This window comes from Lynx canadensis, chromosome B4, assembly GCF_007474595.2.
Source record: "Lynx canadensis isolate LIC74 chromosome B4, mLynCan4.pri.v2, whole genome shotgun sequence".
NCBI lineage: Eukaryota > Metazoa > Chordata > Mammalia > Carnivora > Felidae > Lynx > Lynx canadensis.
In genome coordinates, this window is record NC_044309.1 from 126,802,053 (window position 1) to 126,827,198 (window position 25,146).

General features: G+C 42.2%; 1 protein-coding gene across 1 annotated transcript; it reads right to left on the reverse strand.

The window, feature by feature from the left end:
• Positions 1-1,005: 1,005 nt before the first annotated feature.
• Positions 1,006-24,195, reverse strand: RTCB (RNA 2',3'-cyclic phosphate and 5'-OH ligase). The gene is made up of 12 exons (XM_030320487.2): positions 23,997-24,195; positions 20,653-20,731; positions 19,166-19,233; positions 17,757-17,856; positions 14,587-14,743; positions 13,402-13,558; positions 12,243-12,402; positions 10,942-11,117; positions 10,198-10,386; positions 9,153-9,263; positions 7,443-7,562; positions 1,006-3,010 (listed from the first exon to the last, which is right to left on the reverse strand). Exons 1-12 carry the CDS (start codon positions 24,087-24,089, stop codon positions 2,903-2,905), a joined length of 1,518 nt encoding a protein of 505 aa, XP_030176347.1. The 5' UTR covers positions 24,090-24,195; the 3' UTR covers positions 1,006-2,902.
• Positions 24,196-25,146: the final 951 nt, after the last annotated feature.

Genomic DNA, 25,146 nt, shown 5'->3' on the forward strand with positions numbered 1-25,146 from the left:
AAAACTTTATATAAAAGCATTGGGTTAACTACAGAGCAGGAATGGTGATTTTTAACCTGTTAAGTACCTACTATATGCTTGGCACTTGGCTTATGCACTGCGTCTCTGTGAGGTACAACTGAAATCACCACTCACTTCTCTGGACATGACCCTCTCCCATAACATTCGCCTCTCCTTGGATCACTGGTGTTTCACACAGCAGATACCAGTTTTAGAACAGCTTTTAAAGATCCAGATCTATTAAAACCACTTGGCAGTATTCCCGATGTGCCTGATTCGTGATTAACAGCATCTTCATAATCAGCAAATCCAGATGGCCACGGATCATGTTCTCTGGATCTAAAAATCCCACATAGTCGAGCACTGGAGCAGATGCAAAAAGAATGATGGAAGTTAAGACGTAAGTACAGATGTGTGAGTTGTGTGCTGGAATTATAGGCACAGGGAGCGGCATGTGTCTCAGCAACACAGGTGAGGTCTGCGAGGAGCTTTCAGAAATAGGAGAGAGGAAAACTTTATCATGAACATGGGGAAAAAATACGCAGTCTCAAGCAGGAAAAACAGGAAAAGCTAAAAGAAAAAAAAAACACTGTGCTTCGGTGGTTTTTGAAGGTTATATGAAGTATAACTTGGAGATCAAAGTGGGATTTGCAAGATGAATTCAGTATTTAAACCTTCGTCTCTTTGCTGCCCCAGGAAAGTTGTAACATTAGAAAATTACGATTGTTCCTATTTTGCTAACATCCATGGTTTTCCCAACCATATACTGACGACAGGGATGTACCAATATACATCACAACCAATGTGAGGTTTTGAGAATATTCGTTATAAACAGACTGACTTTCAGAGGTCCTCAGTGAGGGACCAAGATGTGCAGTGCTAATGACTCCTCTCCATGCCTGAAGGAGCCACACGGTGCCTTATCAAAGGGTGTTCTGGCTGTGCGTGAGCACGGGACGGGCCTAGGGTATTTTTACTCAGGGCGAAACAGCTGGTAATGTCCGCTTCATTTGAACATTTATTTTTAAGTGGCTTTCTGCCTCAAATGGGAAAATAACATCTTTAGAACAAGGAAAACAGTATCTGTGTCTTTCTTTCTGAACTCAAAATATTAACCATTACCCCCTATGGTCATTAACAGAGCTAAGCTCACTGCAAATGCGGCAGACAAGGAAAGCTTATACAGCAGAAATGCCATCGCATAAAGGATTCTCTGTAGTTTTCCTACCTGTTCCTCCTCTTACTTCTCTGAAGAGTAACTTTCAAAGCATCTAATAAAACTCAACATACGTATTTAAGATGATGCACAGCATTTCTTGCAATGACATCAGTTTTGGGAGGTGATCTTGCTTTGAATTAGTTTCAAATGACATGTCACCAAGCAAGGCCTGGTTAGAGGGAGGGAGTCTACACTCAACACTGTCTCACCTCTAGAGTCTAGCGCCTGCCGGAAGCCTGTTCCTCATGTTGAAGTGCCCTCCAGTGCTCACCAGTAACCTGCATCCTTGTCATCTGTGCACAACAGTGGCTAGGCCAGACTGAAGGCGTTAGTAACCTAGAATTACTGCATTAAGATTCCTAACTGCTTTATTTTCAAACTCTACCATCAAAATATTTAGATTACTGAGTGCTCAGAGTAAAGACATGCCGTGCTATTTCAGAACATCCATTTTTCAGAGGATGTCTACCTTCTCCAGCCTTCCAAATGGCAGCATGTACAAGATACTCTAGTGAGGGTTTTTATTACAAGTTGAAGGATAAGTTTTAGGATACGATATTTTGGAGTGAGTTGCTGAAAGTAACCTGCGAGAAAAATGAGGGAACAGCAACGCTAACCCAAGTGAATCAAGCAAAAATACTACTTGTCCTAGGCTATAAACTACTAAGCACAAAATATAAACAACATATTGTAACTTTATTAGATTTTTCTATTTTACTGGCTGTTTGGACTCAACAAAGAAAGGCCTTAGTAACCTGTAACTTTAACACCTCAGGTGTCACAGTACAGAACACAAAATCTGATTGGGTGGCACAAGACCAGTCAACCTGTCACACGGCACCCACTGACATCGCAGCTGTGGTCATGTCATGTTTTTATAATAATTCAATCACAAACGTAAGACATTCGGTATTATGTGAGGGCTCTCTGCTGCTGCTGTGCAAGGCATCACCCAACAACAGTTTACTAGACAGGCCTAATTAATGACAGATACCAGCAGGTGCCACTGTGCAGGGAAGTCAAAACTCTGCCTCATATTTAGAATGAGAAAAGTAGCAAGTCTATGAAAAACTATGACCTCTTTTGGGCTCCTATTCCTACACCTCCATACACTCTCCCTGCTCAATGTGTCCCATTATCCATTCATCTAATATCCAGGTAGGACTCCGTGGGTACTTTCCAAGTGAGAGCGGTGTTCAGGGTTTTGCTGGGTTCAGGGGAAGGGGGCAGATGTGTGGATAAATGGACAAACTGACAACAGGAGGAGGGCAAGGAAAACATTTCAAAACTCTTAGTTAATAGGATGCTCTTCACAACACCTCTCAGAATGTAAACAGAACTTGGTGTAAACAGGTTCATTCTGATGAATAAAGACTTACAGGACTGAGCCAGGCAGTATCTTGGCCTATCTGCACCCCTCAACAGATTTTCCTAAAACCTGGGGGACAATCAGGGAGGAAGTATATCCACCCTTTCCAAAGGAGGGCAGTGGGACTCCTCCCAGAAGGTAATGTTACAACACTGGCTCCTGAAAGCAGCAGCCGCCCACCAGCTACTTTGCAACAGGCAGTTATAGCTGCACAATTTGGAACCCGTCAGGTCTTGAGTCTGGCGTCTGAGGAGCATTTCAGTCCACCTCCATTCCGTGAGAGGCAGTGGCGTTCGGCAGCTTCGGTCAGTGCTCTATCCTTTGATCACGGCAATTGGTCTCAGTTTAATGGCCTTCTTGCTGATCCCAGCATCATGGCAGGTGTTCACCACGTCGGTCACATTCTTGTAGGACTCAGGAGCCTGCAAGGGAGGAGTTAAACATCATCAAAGTCTATCAAAATGGAATCGTCAAAAGCATTAAACTTCATGTGGGATTAAAGAAATGCACATTAAAGTAATACTGAGTATTCTTTTGTCTGTCAAATAAGGATTAAAATGATGAACGAGCTCAGTGTTGGTAAGGGTGATGGTAAGATAAACACTTCCATCCTGTTTTGTATTTTTTCTGTAGTTCTCATAATTTCCCCATAGAACATATATTACTTGTATTACTAGGAAAAGCAGTAATTGAATAAAACATATACACCAATACCCGACAGAGAAGACACGCACCAAACAATCCTGTTAGTGGTAATTATCTATGGATGGTAGTTACTGGCCATTTTGATTTTCTTTCTTTATATATTTCTGCAGTTGTCAAAATTTCTGGAACACACATATACTACCTTCACAATAAGGGAAAGTTCTGTTCAATGCATGTATGTTACTGTCAGTGTATGTACACACATTCATGGGTACACATGTACACACACACTGTTATCTCTGACTTTCCAGCAAAACCACCACCCATCCCTCCCACCTGGTCACTGTCCTGCCACCATGAGAACCAGTTTCCTTACACATGCCCTTTCTTCCTGGTCATGTTAGCACAGACACTCAGGCCTCCCGCTGACTCCCACAGGGCTCTCTGCACATAGCCCTTTCTAGCTCATGTCCCATTCCCTGCCAACTTCTAACTTCCCCACCACAGCCTCTGGAACTCCCTCCAGAGAGTCATGTGCAGAATCCTTTCCCTCTTCCCCTCTTCTCTGAACATTCCCTTTACCTTCCCATTCTTGCTGAAATACAGATCTCCCCTAGGGATATTACTTCCACCTCCAACTTTCTGAAGTAGTAGCTGTTTTCCCTCCTAAATGGGGTCCTATCATTAGGCTCAGACTTGTTGTTCTTGATTCTTTCCAGACCATTCGTGCTCCTTCCTCCCTAAGTACTCTCAGCTCTGAGTCTCACAGTCATAACATTTTTCTACCCCTTCTTGATGTAGTTCCCTGCTAGACTCTGAATCACTCCCTAGCATTCCCTGAAGATTTCTTGATCCTGGCTCAGTGTCCCTCTCTCCTGCTAATAATTCCAAAGGATTTCAGTATCTAGGAAGAGGATCCTTTCAGTATCTTGGCCTCTTAGTTCCCTGAGTTTTGCTTCTTCAAGTTTATTTTTAGAGAGGGAAAGAGAGCGAGCAAGCACGCACAAGCAGGGAAGAGGCAGAGAGAGAGGGGGAGAGACAATCCTGCACTGTTAGCACGGAGCCCAACGTGGGGATTCAATCTCAGGAACCGTGAGATCATGACCTGAGCCGAAATCAAGAGTCAGATGCTTAACCAACTGAGCAACCCAGGCGCTCCGAGTTTTGCTCCCTCAGTGCTTACCTTGGCCATTCACTCCCACCCAGGGCCATACCCCAGAATTTATCATTACCAGTGATCACAACTCCTCCATAATCTCAATTTCAAGCATGTCATGCTGGTGACGACAGCTAGGTTTCCAGCTCACTCCCCTCCTGTGCTTCATCTCCAACAAGACCTATAATCCTTTTGCAACACCCGTAACAACCTTGCTTCTCTCCCACTGCACCGTACTTGCAAACCTGGTTAAAGTTAGTTCAACATCTATTTCACGCCTGCACCTGCACGGCTGAATGTAGTTGAAAAACGCCCCATCACTGAATTTAGCTCAAGTAGGCGCCTGCTGCTGTCCTGGCAACCACCCAAAACTTCCCCAGGCTGATTACTATTTCTCTTAAATGGTCATCTCCTACCTTCTCCTGCAGCCTTATTCCTAGTTGCTGGTACTACTTTCTATACACTGAAAACAAGAGAAACAGCCAGAATAGAATCTCCACAAACTCTCACCATATCCTCCCTGACTACCTGCATCCTACCTTCTGTCCTTTCATTAATAATTCATTATCTGAGCTCTTAGCAAAACCAAGCCCAACCACCTGCACATCCGATTCCATCTCCTCTCCTCTACCCAAGGACACTGCTCCAGTAATTCCCCCTGCTTTCCTGCGTTATCAATTTCTCTTCTAGAATATTCTCATCAGGGTGCCAGACCCTGTTACTCTTCTGCTCAAAATTCTCCAATGTCTTCCCATCATCTCACTCAGAGTAAGAAGAGCAAAAGTCCTTCTGTAAAGGAAAAGGCAAGGACCCACATGATCTGGTGCCCCCGCCTCTCTGACCTCATCTCCCTCGTGGTGGCCTCCTTGCTATGTCTCAAACACCCAAGCATAACCTCGCCTTAGGGTTTCTGCACATGGCTGTTCTCTGTGCCTGGAAAGCTTGCCCCTAGATCCCCACATATACCCACACGGCCCACCCCCTCACTGCCTTCAGGTCTTCACTCAAGTATCACCCTCTACACCCTACTTAAAACTACACCCACTTCTGATTTTTCCCTATCTCCATCCCATTTGTACTTTATAGCACTTACTGTCATCCAACACACTACATCTTTTACTGTGTGCTGAGTTTCACAAGAAAGGGATTTGTTGGTTTTGTTCTCTGCAGCACCTAGAGCAGCACCTAACTATAGCAGATGTTTAATAAGTGTTTCCCGAGTCAATGAAAAAATCATATGCAAAACATGCAACTAAGGAAAATACCAACTGTTAATAGAGGTTATCTCTGGCTGGTGGATTTTTACATGGCTTATTTTCTTCTTTGCATTTTCCAAAATCTCTTAATGAAACAGGTGTTATTCTCAAAATCAGAAAAAATTAATAGTTATTAAAAAATAAGGCTTTGTAATACTCTGTGACTCAACCTACTTTTGGGACTTCATTCTAATTATTAAAACAACTGGAAAAAAGCTTCATGCATGAAAACACACATTACAACTTAATTTATAATAGCAAAATCTGGAAGTCACTTAAATGTCAAATATGGGCAGAAACTCATGGTACTTAACTGGGAGACTATTTGGCAACCATTAATTCAATTATTTTAATGATTAAGTTATTAAATTGATCATTAAAATAACTTAATTAATGATTTGGCAATCATTAATAACTTTTATCCTTACAAGCAATACTACAGTAATGTGCTAAATTTAAAAAAGGACTACAAAATGTTTGTAAACTATGATTATAATTAGTTTTAAAAAAAGCATTTAGGGAAAAAAATGGCAGTCAGCATCCTAAAAAAGGAGGTAACAGTTGTGTTAGGGCACTGAGTTTCTGGATGACTACCTTTCTTTTAAGCTTAAAAAAAAAAAAAGTTATGGGGCACCTGGGTGGCTCAGTCAGTTGAGCGTCTGACTTCAGCTCAGGTCATGATCTCGCAGTTTGTGAGTTCGAGCCCCATGTTGGGCTCTGTGCTGACAGCTCAGAGCCTGGAGCCTGCTTCAGATTCTGTGTCTCCCCCTTTCTCTGCCCCTCCCATGTTCATGCTCTGTCTCTCAATAATAAATAAAAAAAGTTGGGGCGCCTGGGTGGCTCAGTTGGTTGAGAGTCCAGCCTTGGCTCATATCATGATCTCACAGTCTGTGAGTTCAAGCCCCGTGTCGGGCTCTGTGCTGACAGCTCGGAGCCTGGAGCCTGCTTCGGATTCTGTGTCTCCCTCTCTCTCTGCCCCTCCCTTGCTCATGCTTTGTCTCTCTCTGTCTCAAAAATAAATAAGAACATTAAAAAAATAAAAAGAATAAAAAATAAATAAAGTTAAAAAATGTAAATGTTTAAAAAAAAGTTATGTTCTCCAAAAAAAAAAAAAAAAAAGTTATGTTGTTTCTATTTCCAATATGTACATATCTGTACATAACATACATATAATTTAAACAAAATCTTGGCTCCCTTTTGAATCAAAACTATTTCCCTAAACATCTTACCCTTCCCTTTTCAAAAGTGCTTTCAAATTTATTTTATTTATGTATTGAATGTATTTAGAGAGTGTGCACAAACATGGGAAGGGGGGAGGGAGGGAGGGAGAGAGACGGAGTGGGAGTGGGAGAGGGAGAGGGAGAGGGAGAGGGAGAGGGAGAGGGAGAGGGAGAGAGAGAACGAACATTTTAAACAGGTGCCACGCCCAGCGCGGAGCCCAATGTGGGGCTTGATCTCATGACTGTGAGATCATGACCTGAGCCAAAATCAAGAATTGGATGCTTAACCGACTGAGCCACCCAGGTGCCCAGCTTTCAAATTTAAGTATACAGCTGTGCAAAAGAAAAGTTAAAATGAGTCAGCTCAAACAATTTTTAAAGTTTAATATGTAGAAAGGTAAGAATCATTCTTATGTATTTGGCTTATACTTAATCTCCACACAAAAGACAAAGATAAACTATAACTGAGGTTATTTAAAAACAAACAAACGTAATACAGCAATACTAAAAATTGTTCTGTGTAGTGGCATAAATCAGAGACAGTTTTATGCTGAATATTTATCAAAATTTCACTTACCTCTTCCATAACCAGTTTGGGCGAGGCAACGCGGATTGCGATTCCCATATCTGCCAGTTTGTCCAAGACATCCTGGAAATCTAAATTACGTCGAGATTTTGCTCGGGATAATGCACGGCCCTGGATTGGGGACAGAATGAACTTCACTTTATAAATTCTGAGCTACAATTTATGTTCAATTCCAGCAATTATTTAAGCCCTTGGGATTATATGCCTTTTCCTTGACTTCTTTTTAAATTAAAAAAAAAAAAAGAGTAAAAAAACAATCTTTTTCTGTATTCTCAACCTTATTAGGTGTCTTTTGTTACAAGTCTCATCATATCCTTCTGGAAAACAAATTTCCACCTATACAAAACATTCAGTATTTAAAGATTCCGTTTTGTGTTTCTAACTACTATTATCAATTCAATATAAATACATTGATTTTAATATAAACAGTATGTCTATTATCACAAAAACTTTATGCTTTGTGATTTAAAACAGTTTCTCAACATCAGCACTACTGACATTTTATTAAATGTTTATTTATTTTTGAGAAAGAGACTGAACATGAACAGGGGGAGGGGCAGAGAGAGAGGGAGGCACAGAATCCGAAGCAGGCTCCATTCAGGCTCTAAGCTGTCAGCACAGAGCCCAAAGCAGGGCTCGAACCATGAGATCATGACCTGAGCTGAAGGTGAATGCTTAACCGACGGAGCCACCGAGGTGCCCCAACACTACTGACATTTTGGACCAGATACTTCTTTGTGTAGAATGTTCAGCAGCATCCTTGGCCTGTACTAGAACGCCAGCAGCAAAGCTACTCTCCCTCACTGTGACAATTAAAAAAGTGCTTCCAGGTGTTGCTAATGTATGGTGTGAGATGTGCTAGTTTTGATCACTGGGTTAAAATTAGGAATTGGGAGGCAGCTGGACATGAGAAAGGATCAGAGAAAAAGGAGGATTTAAATATTATTTGTGAAGGTCTGTCCTATAAAGGATACTTTAGTTTCCATTTTCTACTCCATCATGAGCTAAGCATTCTCATGGCTTAGAACAGGGGTTGGCAAACTGGTTTGTGGGCCAAATCTGGTCTACCACCCATTTTTGTAAATAAAGTTTTATTGGAACACAGCAATTCCCATTTGTTCATGTATTGTCTATGGCTACTTTTTCATTACAATGGCACAAGGGAATAGTTACTACAGAGACTCCATGGCCCAAAAGTCTAAAATACTTACCACCTGATGCTTTACAAAGTTTACCGACATCTGACTTAGAATGAAAGAGGCGATATGGTAAATAGGTGTGTATGCCATCTATGCCTGGGCTGTGATTTGCAAATCCCCCAAATCTTGAGTGGACCTACCTAGTAAGGAGCAAATTATGCAAATGACTAGGTCCAGTGAATCACTGAGATAAGCTTTGATGTAAACTTGCATCAGTTAAAGTTATATCCGTTGTGCTGGTCTGACAATTTCTGTCTGGATTCTATAGACCTGCAGAGATGAGGAACAGTCCCTGGCGCTACAATGACTTCACTAAAGTAGAGACACTATGTGACTTTAGTCAGTTCATTAGACAGTGTATACTATGGGAATAAATTCAGGTAGAAAACAAGATAGACCCAAACTTCAACTTTGTTAATGCTCAAATACATTTACCTATCGAAATGCAAAAAGACGATTAAATGGAAGAGAGCATTTCTACCTAAGTTTCTGTTTTCCTTACCGCTCCGTGACAAGTTGTTCCGAAGGTCTCAGTCATGCCCTGTTCAGTGCCAGTAAGAACGTAACTACAGGTGCCCATGGTGCCACCAATGAGCACTGGTTGTCCAGTGAGCTGAGGATACACGAATCAAATATAATTTAGAAAAGCATGAGCTTTTTATGCCTGAGATTTACACTTCCTCTCACATTGTAGGACTGTGGGAAAAACCTGGGCCTCTAAATACATTGTTTTCACAACTGTATTATGAAATTATTTTAACTCTTTGATAATCAAGAGAGAAGTGGAAGGGAGTGAAAATGTGAGGGCCAGGAAGGCAGAAGACACACAATGTAAGAGCAAAGCCAAATCCAAACATTTGGGGAAGTGTTATTAGGAAGAACCATCCCAGGGAATGCACTTGCCCTTTTCAAGCTCTGGTTTTCTCATCTGTACAATGGGAGCAGATTAAGGGCCCTTCTACCTCTATCACAGCCAGACAGCAAGAGAAGAAGAAAAAAAAATTTTTTTTCTTTTAATTTTAATCTTGCTTTCCAATCATTCAAAGGCCTTGAAAAGATCACCTTTATGGAGTAAAATAATGTCCATGCAGGACTTTTTAGACAGTCCACTGCAAGCAGATGATAGGGGGAGTCACTGCTTCAGAGAAGACTAGAAATCACTGTTCTCATGGATGACAGATTTTCTTTTCACAACTGCTGCCTTTCTCCTTATTATTTTTTTTAAGTTTATTTATTTATTTAGAGAGAGGGGGGGAGGGGAGGAGAGAGAGGGGGGGGGAGAGAGAGAGAGAGAGAGAGAGAGAGAGAGAGAGAGAGAGAGAAAGAGAGAGAGAGAGAGAGAATCCCAAGCAGGCTCCACACTGTCAGCACAGAGCCTGATGCGGGACTCGATCTCACAAACTGTGAGATTATGACCTGAGCCAAAGCTGGATGCCCAACTGACTGAGCACCCAGGCACCCCAGCCTTTCTGTTTAAATTCACCCATGTTTAGAGCCACCTAAATCATGCCCCCATGGCTTGAAACCACAAATGGCTTAGTACATACTTGGTAATCAACAGCAATAAGGGGATGGTGAGGAGGAAAAGCTCGGGTGGATCCCTTCCTGTGCACCAACAGTGTCCGTTCCTTTCCATCCACCACGTGCTGTTCGACTTTGGCAATATTGTGAGAAACATCATAGATCACGTGTAGGTCCAAGTCATCAGGAGTTGTGTTGAAGACCTTGGCAAAAGCCTAAGGGCAAAAGCTTTTGTTAAAAGCAGCCAGAACCAGCTTTTTAGAACTCAGCTAACTGATTTCAGCTCATCTGTTTCTGCCATCCAAGTAGTAACCAGGCCCGACCCTGCTTAGCTTCCGAGATCAGCTCATCTGTTTCTGAAGGGAGTGAGGGGTTTAAGAGCTCAAATACAGCAGTATTATTAATCTTCACATAAAAGACAAAAACCATGTTTTACACCACATCGCAAATGCCACTCTGTAAATTCCAATGCTGGTTGAAAAGCTGCTGGGCTACTCTTGATCCCACCCTCAGAACTTCTTCCTCAGCCTTCTAGTCTTTGTGGATGGCACTTCTATCCTCTCTGCTGCTCAAGGCAAACTCTAGGAACAATTCTGGCTCTCTTCTTCCCTCATTCCCCATGCCTGATTCCCTGCTGATTTGGTTTCAGGAGACACCAAGAGCCTGGACATTCCCAATATTTCCAATATTTGTTACATTTTGAAAACCAAATTCTATAAGCTCTGTTTTAAACTTCACCGTGAGTAACAGAAGAGCAACTTCAACTGTACCTGACGGGTTAAGAAGGTCATGGAAGAGCGGTTGACCCAGGCATAGTTCCCAGCAGCTGCCATTCCCTTCAGGTAGTCCTGACCCTCTGGGGAAGCGATCCGAGCACAAGCCAATTGCCGGTCGTTGACTATGATCTTGTCTCTCTTCATGGCTTTTTCCATAGCAACCAGTGCATCTGGACAAGAGAGAAGCAAGTCTGAACCAGCCAGTTTTCCCTTTGTAATTCAGATTGCAGAAAAGCAGGCTATACTCAAGCCCATTCTTTGAAAAGCAAAATGCAACTTTCCCTTTGAAGTGTTTCTAAGTTCATCTTGGTCAAGACATACTTATTAGGCATCTTCTGTCAGAGCTGTGTGACAGAAGCTACGTGGGCTGCAAAGACAACACCTTCCCTCCAGGAACTTTTTAAGGGGAATGAGATGTGCACTCAAACAGCAACAATATGATCTTAGTTATTCCTTTCTTGGCATGAGAATGTATGAATAGAAGCAGTAAAGTACACCTTATTACCATCATGGTTTTTAAAAATAATCTTTCAATGACTTAACAGAAAAGAGTTGGAGACAGGTTGCTAGGACTGCAGAAAAACCAAATTCATGACGAAGTGCTCAGAATACTCAGTAGAAAGTTCAGTATTACTAGTCAATGCTCCATATATTTGTTAGATTAAAGATTCTAATGGGTCAGTCTGGCCCAAATTATTAAATTCCCATAGGATGAAACATGCATAGAGAGGATGAACTATATAACATGCAACTTAAGGTTAGTTATAATTTCCATGTGTCTACATACCTTTCCACATATTCATAAATCCTTTCACACACACTATCATCAGAGACTTTGCTGCTATTCCCCTGCTTCCTCTTTTGTCCGTGTTGTCTTTTGGCCATGAATGTCCTTTGTGCGTGATTGTCCAAACTGCAATAGTATGTATTCACGCCACTCCCCAAATCTTTTTCCTACAGACTCTAGATCGACTCTTCTATAGCATTTTATCAACTACTATCTTTTCATTTTAATCAACATGACATCTCTTTCTTGAGATAATTTGAGGGCAGGTCCTTGCCCATTTCCTCAGTGAATCCACCGTGATACTTAATCTTGCACTATAGGTACGTTAAGACATATTTGTATATGTCATAAATGTATAAACACTTTACATATACTATTTCATTTAATCTTCAACGTGACGTGAAATAGTAAAACCTACACAGTATGGTTTGAGAGCTTTCTCTCTTAAATCTCTATTTCCATAAACGCATGTTTGAGCATTAAGTCAAAACTCAGGTCCAGAATATACCTGTGGCTACTTGGTGGCCCAAGCCTCTGCTTCCGCTGTGGATCATCACACACACCTGTCCCTTATGGTCAATGCCCATTTTCTTAGCAGCGTACTCATTGAAAATCTCATCCACAACCTGGATTTCTGCATAGTGGTTTCCTGCTCCCAGGGTCCCCAACTGCAAAAGTAAGAATGATAAAAATAGCTTCAATTCTGCTTTAAAAAAAAAATCCATTTAAAAAGCAAATAGGTAAAAACAACCAGTAACAAAAAATAATCACAATGTTTTATATAACAAAGACATTTCTGAGCCTTAGAAATGCTTCATGCATTTAAAGCAATACACAGTAAAAAATATGGTACAGTAGTTCTTGAAGTTTACTGTATCATTATCTGCTTGAGGTACGCACATATAAAAAGCTTCATAAACCAAAACTCAGACCATTAAAGGGTTCATAGGACACTTTAAACATCGTGGAGAGAAAGGTCAAATTTTGGGATGAACTCTGGTGAATGTGGACTCCTACACAAGGTCCAAATTCAGATGTTTTTTTGAAACATCAATGAGTTCACTGACACCTACCACTATCCACCACTGAAAGAATATGTTCCATAACTGGAATTAACAGATGTAGGGACCATGGAATAGAAGTGCTGGAAGAGTCTTTAGAGGGTGTCTAGTTTTAACTATTCCAATTTTCAGATAAGAAAACCGACCCAGAGAAGCAAAAGAGACTTGCCCACAGTCACAGCGAATTAGTAGCAAGCCATCCCAATTAGCTGTAGATTTCAAACATGTGGTATATTCTGATCTCATGAACACCATAAATTGACAACGTATGTCTTCTCACTTTAGGCTCCAGAAAATTCAGCCAAATCTGCAGATTGTCAAAGTATGCTCATACGCAATTTGGGCATACATTTTAAGCCTTATAATCATATCCCACTTTTCTCACATTCATTTCTAATTCAGCACACTTTGCTTTATTTTATGAACATCTGCGAGATCCTAATACCTTTCCAAAAGAGTAACAACAAAACATAAACAAGTTTGTGTTCTTTTTGATATACTGTAAAAAAAAAAACCTGGGGATTATATTTGCCACACAGAAGACAACTTTTGCCCTCAACAAAAATGTATGGTAAAAATGAGCATGTTGTTCTTCCGAAGTGTTACCTGAGGAAGGCCTCTTTTCTTAGCCCTTGCGGAGACCTTATTGGGATCGGCCTGCAACATCCTTCCGTACTCCTCACAGTGCTCCTTGTCTTCAGCCCAGGCGTAGCCTTCCCTCAGGGACCAGTCCACACCCATCTCCAAGGCCTCCTCCAAGTCTCTGAGAGAGTAATAAGGTCTGGTCATTTCACAGCCAAGGCAGAGCAAAAGCTACGATGACCACATCTCAACAGGGTAGAGGGAAGCAGTCCCATTCACTATCTGTCACCTGTGTACCAGACACTGTGCTGGATGCAAAGTTTATGCTCTCAGCAATTCCAGTATTTTGAGGAAAGCACTTACATGAATAATTGCAACATAAAATGGTAAGTGTCGGGGCGCCTGGGTGGCTCAGTTGGTTGAGCATCCCACTTTGGCTCAGGTCATGATCTCACGGTTTGTGAGTTTGAGCCCCGCGTCGGGCTCTGTGCTGACAGCTCAGAGCCTGGGGCCTGCTTCTACTTCTGTGTCTCCCTCTCTCTCTGCCCCTAACCCACCTGCATTCTGTCTCTCTCTCAAAAATAAATAAACATTAAAAAAAAAAAAAATAGTAAGTGCCATACAAGAGATATTATAGTTTTATTATTTTTTAAAATTTTTAAGTTGTTTCTTGTTTGCTTGTTTTGTTTTTTGTTTAGAGAGTGAGAGTGTGTGCCAGCAGGATAGAGAGCTTGGGATTCTCTCTCTCCCTTTCTCTCTCAAGATAAATACACTCTAAAAGAAATTATTTATTTAAGAACGCTCACCCAACATGACTAAGCCAGCCAGGCACCCTTACTATGATCTCTTTAAACCTCAGTTTCCTTTCGTGTAAATTGGGAATAATACCAGGTTTACTATCTAGATGAAACGACAGGATATACGTACACTATAGCACAGCGCCTTCCATGTGGGAAGTGCTCAATAACTGTCAGTTGGTATTATTCTATTATAAATTCTGTACGTCAAAAGCTGTTCTAATGAACATCTGTTGACTAATGTCTCTAATATATGGGCAGGACCTCATGCTTAAAAGAACAATGCATTACCACTTCCTAAAAAGTGACTGAATAATCCCCATCTCCTCAGCGTCCTACATTAGATATGAATTCGAGGGTCATTGTGGTTATTTTCTTTCTCACTCTATTTATTGGAAAGTTGTCTTCTTACTTGGCATTCATGGGGATGACACCTTTTGATCCCACCCCAACAGGAATGTGGTCAAACATAGCCTGGGCAAGCTGCTCCTTCACTGGCTGGACATCGCTTTCATCTAAATTGGTTCTGAGCAAGCGGACACCACAGTTGATGTCAAATCCGACACCACCTATAAAACAGAGAAAAGTTAGTCAAAGATCAGCAAAACCAGGTAGTTGAACAACGTTATCTGTGGTTTCTCACCAATAATACAGGGTGTGAAAGACAGCTATTCTTTCAAAGGTTAACTTAAAACATTTTTTTTTTAGTTTTTATTTTTGAGAGAGACAGAGTGCGAACAGAGGAGGACCGGAGAGTGAGGGAGACACAGAATCCAAAGCAGGATCCAGGCTCTGAGCAGTCAGCACAGAGCCCGATGCGGGGCTCAAACTCACAAACGCGAGATCATGACCTGAGCTGAAGTCAGATGCTTAACTCACTGAGTCACCCAGGTGCCCCAAGGTTAACTATTTTTTTAAGGAACCCACAAAGTAGGTAAAGTCTGATGGCATCAAGATGTTTAAAATGATGTACATACTACAGGTACTTGGTGGGCCAGGAAAGTGGTAATGAACAATGAGTGTCATCTAGGCTAGAGATTAAAATGGGAATTATGTGCTTCTCTTTTTCTGTGTATCATTCTTGTTGGGGGTTTATGAATTCTATTAGCTTTTTCAAAGGGCCAATATTTGGCCTTGTTCATCCTTTCTACTATATATCATTTCATTAATTTTGTTAATTATTGCCATCTTTCTATCTTTTCTGGGTTTGTTGTTCTTTAGCTTTTTGAGATGGATGCTTAGATTACTGATATTTCCGCCTTTCTTCTTTTCTAATTTGTACATTTAGGACCATGTGTTTCTATCTACATTTGGCATTAATAATAACCCAGTTTTTAGACAGTATTTTTTATTAACATCAGTTACGATTATTTTGTAGTTCCCATTACGATCTTTTTTGGACCACATGGGTTATTTATTTATATTTTATTATTTATTTTTAGAAGTTTATTTATTTTGAGAGAGAGTAGAGGAGGAGCAGAGAGAAAGGGAGAGAACCCTAGGCAGGCTCTGTGCTGTCAGCACGGAGCCCGACGTAGGGCTCGAACTCACAAACTGTGAGATCGTGACCTGAGCCAATACCAAGAGTTGGGCTCTTAACTGACTGAGCCGCCCAAGGTCCCCTATTTATTTTTTAGAGAGAGAGAGAGAGAGAGACAGACAGACAGACAGACAATGCATGCCCATGAGGGGTGGGCAAAGGAGAGAATCTTAAACAGGTTCCACACTCAGCTCAGAGCCTGACACCGGGCTTTATCCCACAACTCTGGGATCACGACCTGAGCCAAAATCAAGAGTCAGACACTCAACCAACTGAGCCAGCCAGGCGCCCCTGACCTGTGGGTTATTTAAACACATATGCTTACTTCGTAAATATATGAGATTTCCCCCTAGTTTTTGTTGTTGTTAATGACTTCTAACTTAATTCCACTGTAATAGGTAATACCTTCGGTACCAGGAGTACTTAAGCGTGGTCCAGGAAAGCTTTAAGGTCTGTAAGAGTAACTATAATAATGCTGGGGCATCTAGGCGGCTCAGTTGGTTAAGCATCCAACTCATGATCTCAGCTCAGGTCTTGATCTCGTGTTCATGAGTTCAAGCCCCATACTGGGCTCCATGCCGGGCATAAAGCCTACCTACTTAAAAAAAATAAATGCTATGGGGCCCCTGGGTGGCTTGGTCAGTTAAGCGTCCGACTCGTGATTTAGGCTCAGGTCATCATCTCATGGTTCGTGAGTTTGAGCCTCTCATCAGGCTCCATGCTGACAGTGCGGAGCCTGCTTGGGATCCTCTCTCCCTTGCTCTCTGCCCCTCCCCCACTCACTCTGTCTCTGTCAAAATAAATAAACTTAAAAATAATGCTAACATATTATTTACATTTTAAACTTTTCTCTTCTGTGCAGTTTTCCAAAGGCTACGTGACAGATGATGGATAATGAAACACATACTTGTGTGTTACTGTTTTAAACATTTCTCAGTTTTAATTTCTGGTAAGGTAAATACTGATAAAAGCCTTTGAGAACAGCCCTCAATCAGTTTTCAGAGGATAAAGGGGTCGAGTCCAAAAAGTTTGAGAACTGTTTGTTGTTAATTTCAATGCTTTAAAATTTGAGACCCGATTTACAGCTCAGCAGTGTGGCCAATTTTGTGAACATTCTGTGTGCACTTGGAAAAATGTGTATTCCACAGTTCTAGGATGCACTGTGACATGTGTGCACACACACCACATGTACATATTAGAGGTCAAGGCGTCAAGTTTGCTAACTGGATTGTTCAAATCTATATCTTTACTGACTGAAATCTGCCATTACCTCAGGAGAAAAAGAGAGCTAAATGCAGCGCTCACGTATCTGCACTTTTTCTCTGGTCTTTGCCTCACAAATTCTTATTGTTTCAAAAGCTTTCCTACGCTTCCAATCAGATGTGTTTTTCTCTCTTATTTTGTTTTAAAACTTTTATTCAGCCTTTCTTGTTATTCTTGGCAGAGGATTGCTCTGAAACAAGCTTATCCACCATTGCAAAAGGCAGAACTCTCCAGATATAATTTAAACTTTCATTTCTTTTTCAGACTCTGAAAGCAAAGACATTATCTGGTGTGAAATATTTTCAGTGAAAGCACCCCACACCAGAAAAGATATATACAACTAGACATCAATCATAATGATGACGATGAGGGCAAACACGTCCCAAACACTTCCTATGTACTTGGTACTGTGCTAAGTATCTTACACAGCTTAACTCATTCAATCCTCACGGTGATGCTACGTGGAAATAACACTGGCTCCAATTTTCCCAAGAGTTAACTGGGACACAAAGAAGACACATAATTTGCCAGTGAAGTGTTTCAGTTCGTTCTGTAGCCAATGTCTAAAAAGTGCCTGGCACAGAGGAGGAGCCCAAATAATTTTCAATAAATGTATGCTTTACTTGATGTTTTAATAGCTTCTGAGTGCTCACAATTAATTCCCTCAGTAAATGAGAAAACAAGAAAGGATAGAACATGATGAGACTGAGAGATGTCCATACTGTTCCAGAAGGGCTATGCTTCACGCCTGATGGCAGACGTGCACAGTGTGACCTTACCTGGGGATACCACTGCTTCGGGGTCATTCATATCAAAGGCTGCCATGTTCCCAATAGCAAACCCATAACCTGAGTGGACATCAGGAAGCCCGATAGATCGCTGAAAGAGAATTAGAAAATGAAATCCAGCTTTCTCAACCTGGCTCTCTGGTTGCCTGACAAGTCATATTAATTCTCAAATAGGTTATAGGCCAAAGTCTTCCCAAATCAAGATTTTGTTTTCAGGAAATCTTCTCTATTGGTGGAAAGAAGTGTAAAGTCTCCTAATCATAAAGCTAGCTATAGCAAAAAAAACTCTTTTTAATAAACTCTGACCATTAACTGAGGTAACAGAAAGCAGAAAAGCCTCAATGTAACATGATATAGGATGGCCACATACTAACTTTAAGGTAGTATTACGTTTTTTTTTTTTTAAGTTTATTTTGAAAGAGTGTGCAGGAGGGGAGGGGTAGGGGGTGGAAAGAGAATCCCAAGCAGGCTGTGCACCATCAGCACAGAGCCTGATGTAGGGCTTGAACTCATGAAGCGTGAGATCATGACCTGAACTGAAATCAAGAGTTGGACACTCAACCGACTGAGCCACCCAGGTGCCCCTAAGGTAGTGTTACATTTTAAAGATAATCTTTAGACACGGACAAATTGCGGTCATGTCAGGCTAAATGAAGGGAAATAATCTGATTTATACAGATCCTTAGTGCTTAAGCAATCACAGGAAAGTATAATCCATTTGATGGTAGGCATATTGTATATTGTCTATATCTGGGGCCTGGAAATGGCCCTGATCCAGGAAGAATGCAGGTCAAACATGGTCAGGACATATGGAGACACCTAGACACTTAAAAAACGCACAAGCCAAGTGCCAGCACAGTAAATGGTATAAAGACCTCAAAAAAAGTCTGTTGTAAGGATTTAATATCTTCTTCTGATGGTAGAACCTGAATGTCACACTGTGGAGGGGGCCCCACTTGGAGCTCCACCGGGCCTCCCTGTTACCGCCACCACCCTCCTTTTCCAGTCATGTCTACAACAGCTACATTGTCCTTTTTTCTGCTCCACAGTCCTAACCCTTAAACTTCCGTCCATTCTTTCTCCAGTCATCCTCTCGAATGGGGCCAGAGTGAAACTTTCAATGTTGGTACACTGATCCAGGAATAATGATGGACTGTGACAAAGAAACAAGAAAACAACACTACTTCAAAGGTTTTTGAATGCTTACAGATTCTAGCAAAAGGGAACCGAAACTGAGATGTTACCCAGACTCAATTACTTAAGTCCCACGGTTATTTCTACATGTTTGAAAGTCACTGTCTAAATGACACCACTATCAGTTATATGTGGCCAGTCATCCACTCAGCAAGTTTTTAGACGAAGAGAAATATAAATGATTAAAACTCTGAACGTGGACTCACATGAACAATCCCAGGCAGGGCTGCCACATTGCCAATTTGTTTCATGGCTGGCAGGAAGCCACCAACACCTGAAGACAAAAATTCAATATTAGAAAAGGAGACACGGTTGATTTTTAGCATTCAGGATATTCATGTTTCTAGCTTGCATGAAATGAAGGGTAGTGGTTAGGACTACCAGAACAACACAACATGAAAGGATGTTTGAGATGAAGGGGGAAGGCAGCACACACGAAGGAAGGTAGTGAGGTCAATCACAGGGATTAGAAACATGGCGTCAGTGTTCTGTGCATACCACGAGAAGGGTACTTGCAAACACTGTACTGGGAAATGTAAAACAACTATTAAATTTTATGTTGCCCATGTAAAAAAAATGTATTCTTTCAACAGTTTATATTATTTACCAAAAAAAAAAAAAATCAACACTGGATTTACTGTAAGAGACAAAGAAGGGCAATGTGGACAAGCTGGGAAAACACTGCATTGAGAGGCAGGGGATAGGGGGCTCTAGGCCCAGCTCTGTCACTTGGTTGCTGTGTCACTGTAGGCAAGTCAGGATGTCCTGGTGGGGAGAGGAGTGGGATTTAGTTTGTCGAGCTGAAAATAAAAGGGTTAAAACTAGGTTCCATTTTTGTATCACCACCATTAGAGCGTTATATTAGAGCTTTATACATTTATCTGTAAACATTACTGCAGTTCTGCAAGATAAATGTAATAAAATTCTCTTTTATAGATGAGATTAGCTGAAGTTCAGTGAGGCTACTCAGTGTACTTGGTTAAGAGTATGGACTTTGGAATCAGATACTCTTGGCTTTGAGTTCTGGCTCTGTTACCAAGAAGCTCTGCAATCCTGGACAAATTGAAACTACTTAATGTCACTGAGCCTTGACTTACACATGTGTAAAATGGAGATAACATCTTCCTCTTAAAGTGACTCTAAGAATTACATGAGATCATCTATGTACACTGCCTGGCACACAGTAAGTGCACAATAAATGGTAGCTTTTATTGCCCAAGGTTAGCTGCGAAACCAACCAGGTCCACCCAGCTCCAAATAGTTTCTAGAAAGCCAGGTGGCTAACAATGTGATGTGATCACAAATAAGTAACAGGTTTTGGTCTCATTTAAGTCTTGATCATCAGTTTGGGGCGCCTGGGTGGCGCAGTCGGTTAAGCGTCCGACTTCAGCCAGGTCACGATCTCGCGGTCCGGGAGTTCGAGCCCCGCGTCGGGCTCTGGGCTGATGGCTCAGAGCCTGGAGCCTGTTTCTGATTCTGTGTCTCCCTCTCTCTCTGCCCCTCCCCCGTTCATGCTCTGTCTCTCTCTGTCCCAAAAATAAAAAAAATAAAACGTTGGAAAAAAAAAAAAAAATTTAAGTCTTGATCATCAGCTACAATACTTTTGTATTTTAAATTATCACTGAGTTACTATTTTCAGACCACAGAGAAGACACTATTTATGTGGCCACACGTAAAACTCTAATGTACTTACCACCACCTCGACAGGCATTTCTTAATTCCTCAAACATTAATTTTTCCAGAGCATCATTCACATAGAAAACTCCTTCAACCTGGTACCAAAGAAAAGGAAAAACTATGTCTGAGCACATGCCCAGTGTCTAGGCAATGGATAGAATATAAATATTGTATATAATACTTACTTTGCTTTATTCTTTATAAAACACTTCCTCATTACCTTAAGCAAGCAGAAAACTTCCAAAGATTACAAGATGTTCCTATCTTTAAATATATTTTAATGTTGCAATGTTCACAAATTATTTTTTCTCCTACTCTCAAAGCCATATTTTAGAATTCAACAGGTAGGGGCACCTGGGTGGTTGAGTTGGCTGAATTCCTCTCAGGTCATGATTTCATAGTTCGTGAGGGGCACAGGGTACGTGAGTTTGAGCCCTGCATCGGGCTCTCTGCTGTCAGCACAGAGCACATTTCAGATCCTCCCTCTCTCGCTGCCCCTCTCCTGCTCACTCTCTCTCAAAAATAAATGTTAAAAAAAAATTCAACAGGTAAAATATTTTTTGCATGTGTGATAAAGCACAGTCTTCCAACTATGCTCTAAGGTCAAAAGTCCTACTGCTCTTGTGCTTCTAAAAATCAGTGGGTCTTGATAAATAGATGAATAATAAAAAAAAAAACAAACCAAAAGGTTCTAAACATAAAAATGCAGTCATCTGACTTTAGTGTACTTTGCTCGTGCTTAAGACAATAGCACATTACACTTTATTGTGTCCTATGCTGATCTACAGACCTATACTTAGGTAAACAGCAAAAATTTAACATGTAGCTACGCAGCTGTGTGTTTAGTTCTATAATCTATATAGTTAGTTTTAAGAGGATAAAAAAGCTTGATAATAGAACATAAAAAGGCAATGGGGGACATAATTATGTAACACCAAAGGCCAGAACATTTTTATCAAAGATCAAATATTATGAAGGAGCTGCCCACTAATGGATAATGGATAAAGACTTAACACTTAATCATCTGGACAAATCTCTTTCTTTTATAAGAGGATTTCTCCATGAATAACACTACTAGTTGAAGGAAAATGTCTCCAGTACAGTTTTCTAAGTGCCACATTTATTTTTATACACATATATCTTAATGGCTATTTATTTTTGAGAGACAGAGAGTGTGTGTGTGCATGTGCATAAGCCAGAGAGGGTCAGAGAGATCCCAATCCTCTGCTGTCAGTGCAGAGCCCGATGTAGGGCTCGAACTCATGAACTGTGAGCTCATGACCTGTGATGAAATTAAGAGTCAGACTCTTGGGGCGCCTGGGTGGCTCAGTCGGTTGAGCGTCCGACTTCGGCTCAGGTCATGATCTCACTGTCCGTGAGTTCGAGCCCCGTCGGGCTCTGTGCTGACCGCTCAGAGCCTGGAGCCTGTTTCAGATTCTGTGTCTCCCTCTCTCTCTGCCCCTCCCCCGTTCATGCTCTGTCTCTCTCTGTCTCAAAAATAAATAAACGGTTAAAAAAAAAAAAAAAAAAAAGAGTCGGACTCTTAACTGACTGAGCCACCCAGGTGCCCCATAAGGGCCACATTTATTAATTCACCAAACATTTACCGAGGACTCATGCTTCAGGCACTGTACTGGGCCACTAGGGGAGAAACAAAGAATATGAAAGATCCCATTTTTGAGGAATTTCCAGTCCAGGATGCAGCCCAGACTAGAAAACTAAGAGTACCATGAGGCAACTGCCATGACAGGTGCGTCCCATGGGAGAAACTGATGCAGAAGTGGTTCAGCAGCCTAGCGAGCCCGCAGAGGTTTCACAGGTGTTCACTGTTTGAACTAGCATTCAAAGAACAGGGACATGACCTGAGCTTAGGAGACACTTAGGAGACAAAGGAGGCACAAAGATGACAAAGGTGGGAGGGGGGTGTTTTAGGGAAGAGGAATTTTTAGTGTAGCCCAGGGGTCTTAATGGAGGAACGGAGATTTAAGTAGGATGGGGCAATCTCTGTGAAGTCACTAATCTCAATGAGAATGGGAATACAATTCAGGGTTAGCAGAATCTGTATCTTTTTAGGAGCAGTATATGGAGATTTCAACTCACTTAGGCGAGAAGTGGTGGTGAAGTGTTTGTTGTACAAATAGTTAAACCACAAGTGCCTAGCAAAATGAGACTTGCTCCTGGGCAGAATCAGCAGCCGCGTGTGTATCACAGGTCAAGCCAGAATCACTACCAGACACGGACAGTGTGTTACCATGATCATGCCATGGTTAGTTCCTATTCCTTCTTTCAGGGAACCAGATTCCATCAACAGGAACTGGCTAAATGGAAAACAGCCAAAAAGAATCTTAGGACCGGAGCTTTTTCCTCTCCTCTCCGCGTCTAGCTAGGTGCTTTGCTCAATGGAGGACACTCAGGAAGTTTTGATGTTGAGTAAAAGAGTGAAATGGCTATCAGGAACTTTTACCAAATCACAAACCTTCAATACACTTACAAGGTACCTTAAGGGATTTCAGAAGCTATTTAATAACATATGCACCAAAACCTTACAAATGCCTTTTTTCCTTCACTTTAATGGAAGATAATACACACAAATGGCAATGAAGCCCGAAAGATACAGTTGAGCCCCGGCTTTCACATTCCCTGGGACTGGGTCCCCAAGTCTCCGTCGGGAATACATCACTCCGCCAGAGGAAAGCGAAGTAAAATGGGTATCGAGTCCTGGCTGGGCTTCTTGCTTGGGGGGGGGGGGGGGTAGAGGAAGCCGTGTCACCACCCGATCCTTAGCGAGGTGATTATTAAAAACAGGCTACCCTGACCTGTGAACTTAAACTGCTGTGAGACACAAAAACGTCTCATTAAAAACCCACACAGAACAGTGAAGGCTAACAACTTGCTTCAGCGTTCTGTAAACGTCACCCAGATGACCAGCATGACTCAGGAACGGAGTTCGTGTCCCAGCAACTCCAGCCCGGACCGGCTGTGCCACCGGGTAAAAAAAAAAAACAAACAAAAAAACCCTAACGTCCCTGAGGCTCGGGAGTGTAACATCTTACGGGGCGTTTTTGAGACTTCTGTGTCAAAGCGCTTCGCAAGCGCCGATTTCGTGTTCACGTGCATTTCCCAGACACGCTCCGCTCTGCTGGTCCTCGTGGCCTAGGGACCGTTCCGGCCGGGAGGTGGGGCCGGCCGGAGGGTGGGGGTGGGGGCGGTCGGAACACTGCCGGGGGGCAGGGGCGGCCCGGGGGCTAGCTAGGGGTAGGGAGAGCGACGGGGAGGCCGGGCCGGGTGGGCAGGGAGGCGCCGCGGGCCCCCAGGCGAGAAGGCCCCGCCACCCCACCGGCTCCTGCTTCTCCGCCTCACCTGCATGTTGGGCACGAAGCCCTTCTTGATTCTCCAGCAGTTTTTATTGATCTTTTCCAAGAACTGCAGCTCATCGTTATAGCTGCGACTCATGGCGGCGGCAACGGTGGCGAAAACTCCCGGCTCCGCTTTGAAGAGCTACTGCCGCGCTGTCCCGCAGCCTGAAGTACCACCTTCGCGCAGTCAACGCGCAGGCGCGGCCGGCTCCGCCGCAGGACCGGCGACGGCAAGCGCCGAGGCTCGAAACTCGTGGGAACAATCGCTTTCCTCGCTTAAAATTAGACTGCCCTCTAGTGCTTACCTTTTCGGATATTTACTTGTCCTTCTCTTCCAGGTTTAAAGCTCATCTAAATGCAGTCGTTTTAAGTGAGATCTAGTCATCCTTCGTTTTGGAAGTGCTTGTCTGGATCGGGCCCACCTGCTGTAGTGAATATCTGCCTGGGGTTTACATTCCCAGCAGAGAGGGGAAGAAGATATCTAGACATGAGAAACATGTCTTGGGGCTCCTGGGTGGCTCAGTTGGTTAAGTGTCCGACTTCAGCTCAAGTCATGATCTCACGGTTCGTGAGTTTGAGCCCCGCGTTGGGCTCTGTGCTGACAGCTCAGAGCCTGGAGCCTGCTTCAGATTCTGTGTCTCCCCCTCTCTCTGCTCCTCCCCTGTTCACACTCTGTCTCTCTCTCTCTCACATAAATAAATGAACATTTAAAAAAATTAAAAAAAAAAAGAAACATGTTTCTCTATATCTAGAGACTTGTAATGTTTCAATGAATTTATGGATGCAAATGAAGTAACTTTTCTGTCGGAAACGCACATTCCAAAGAAAGAAAGTGACAGTTTATCATTTATTCCACCAAACACTGATGAGGGTGGTAACTGTGGCCCATGTGCACGACAAAGATGAGTAAATCCAAGCCCCTGTGGACAGCCAGGCTTCCCTTCTGGGACCACTAGGGACCCTATGCTCATGCTCTTTTATACGCGTGTCACTTGCAGTAGTAAGTGATCTTTACATGATTATGGCTTCTAGTCCTACCTCACGTAAATAGCAGTGACTTTGGAATCAGTAAGACTTGGATTCAATTTCTACCTCTGCCACTTACCAGCCTGTGTGATTCATTTCTCTTCACCTTTGTTTCCTCATCTGTAAAA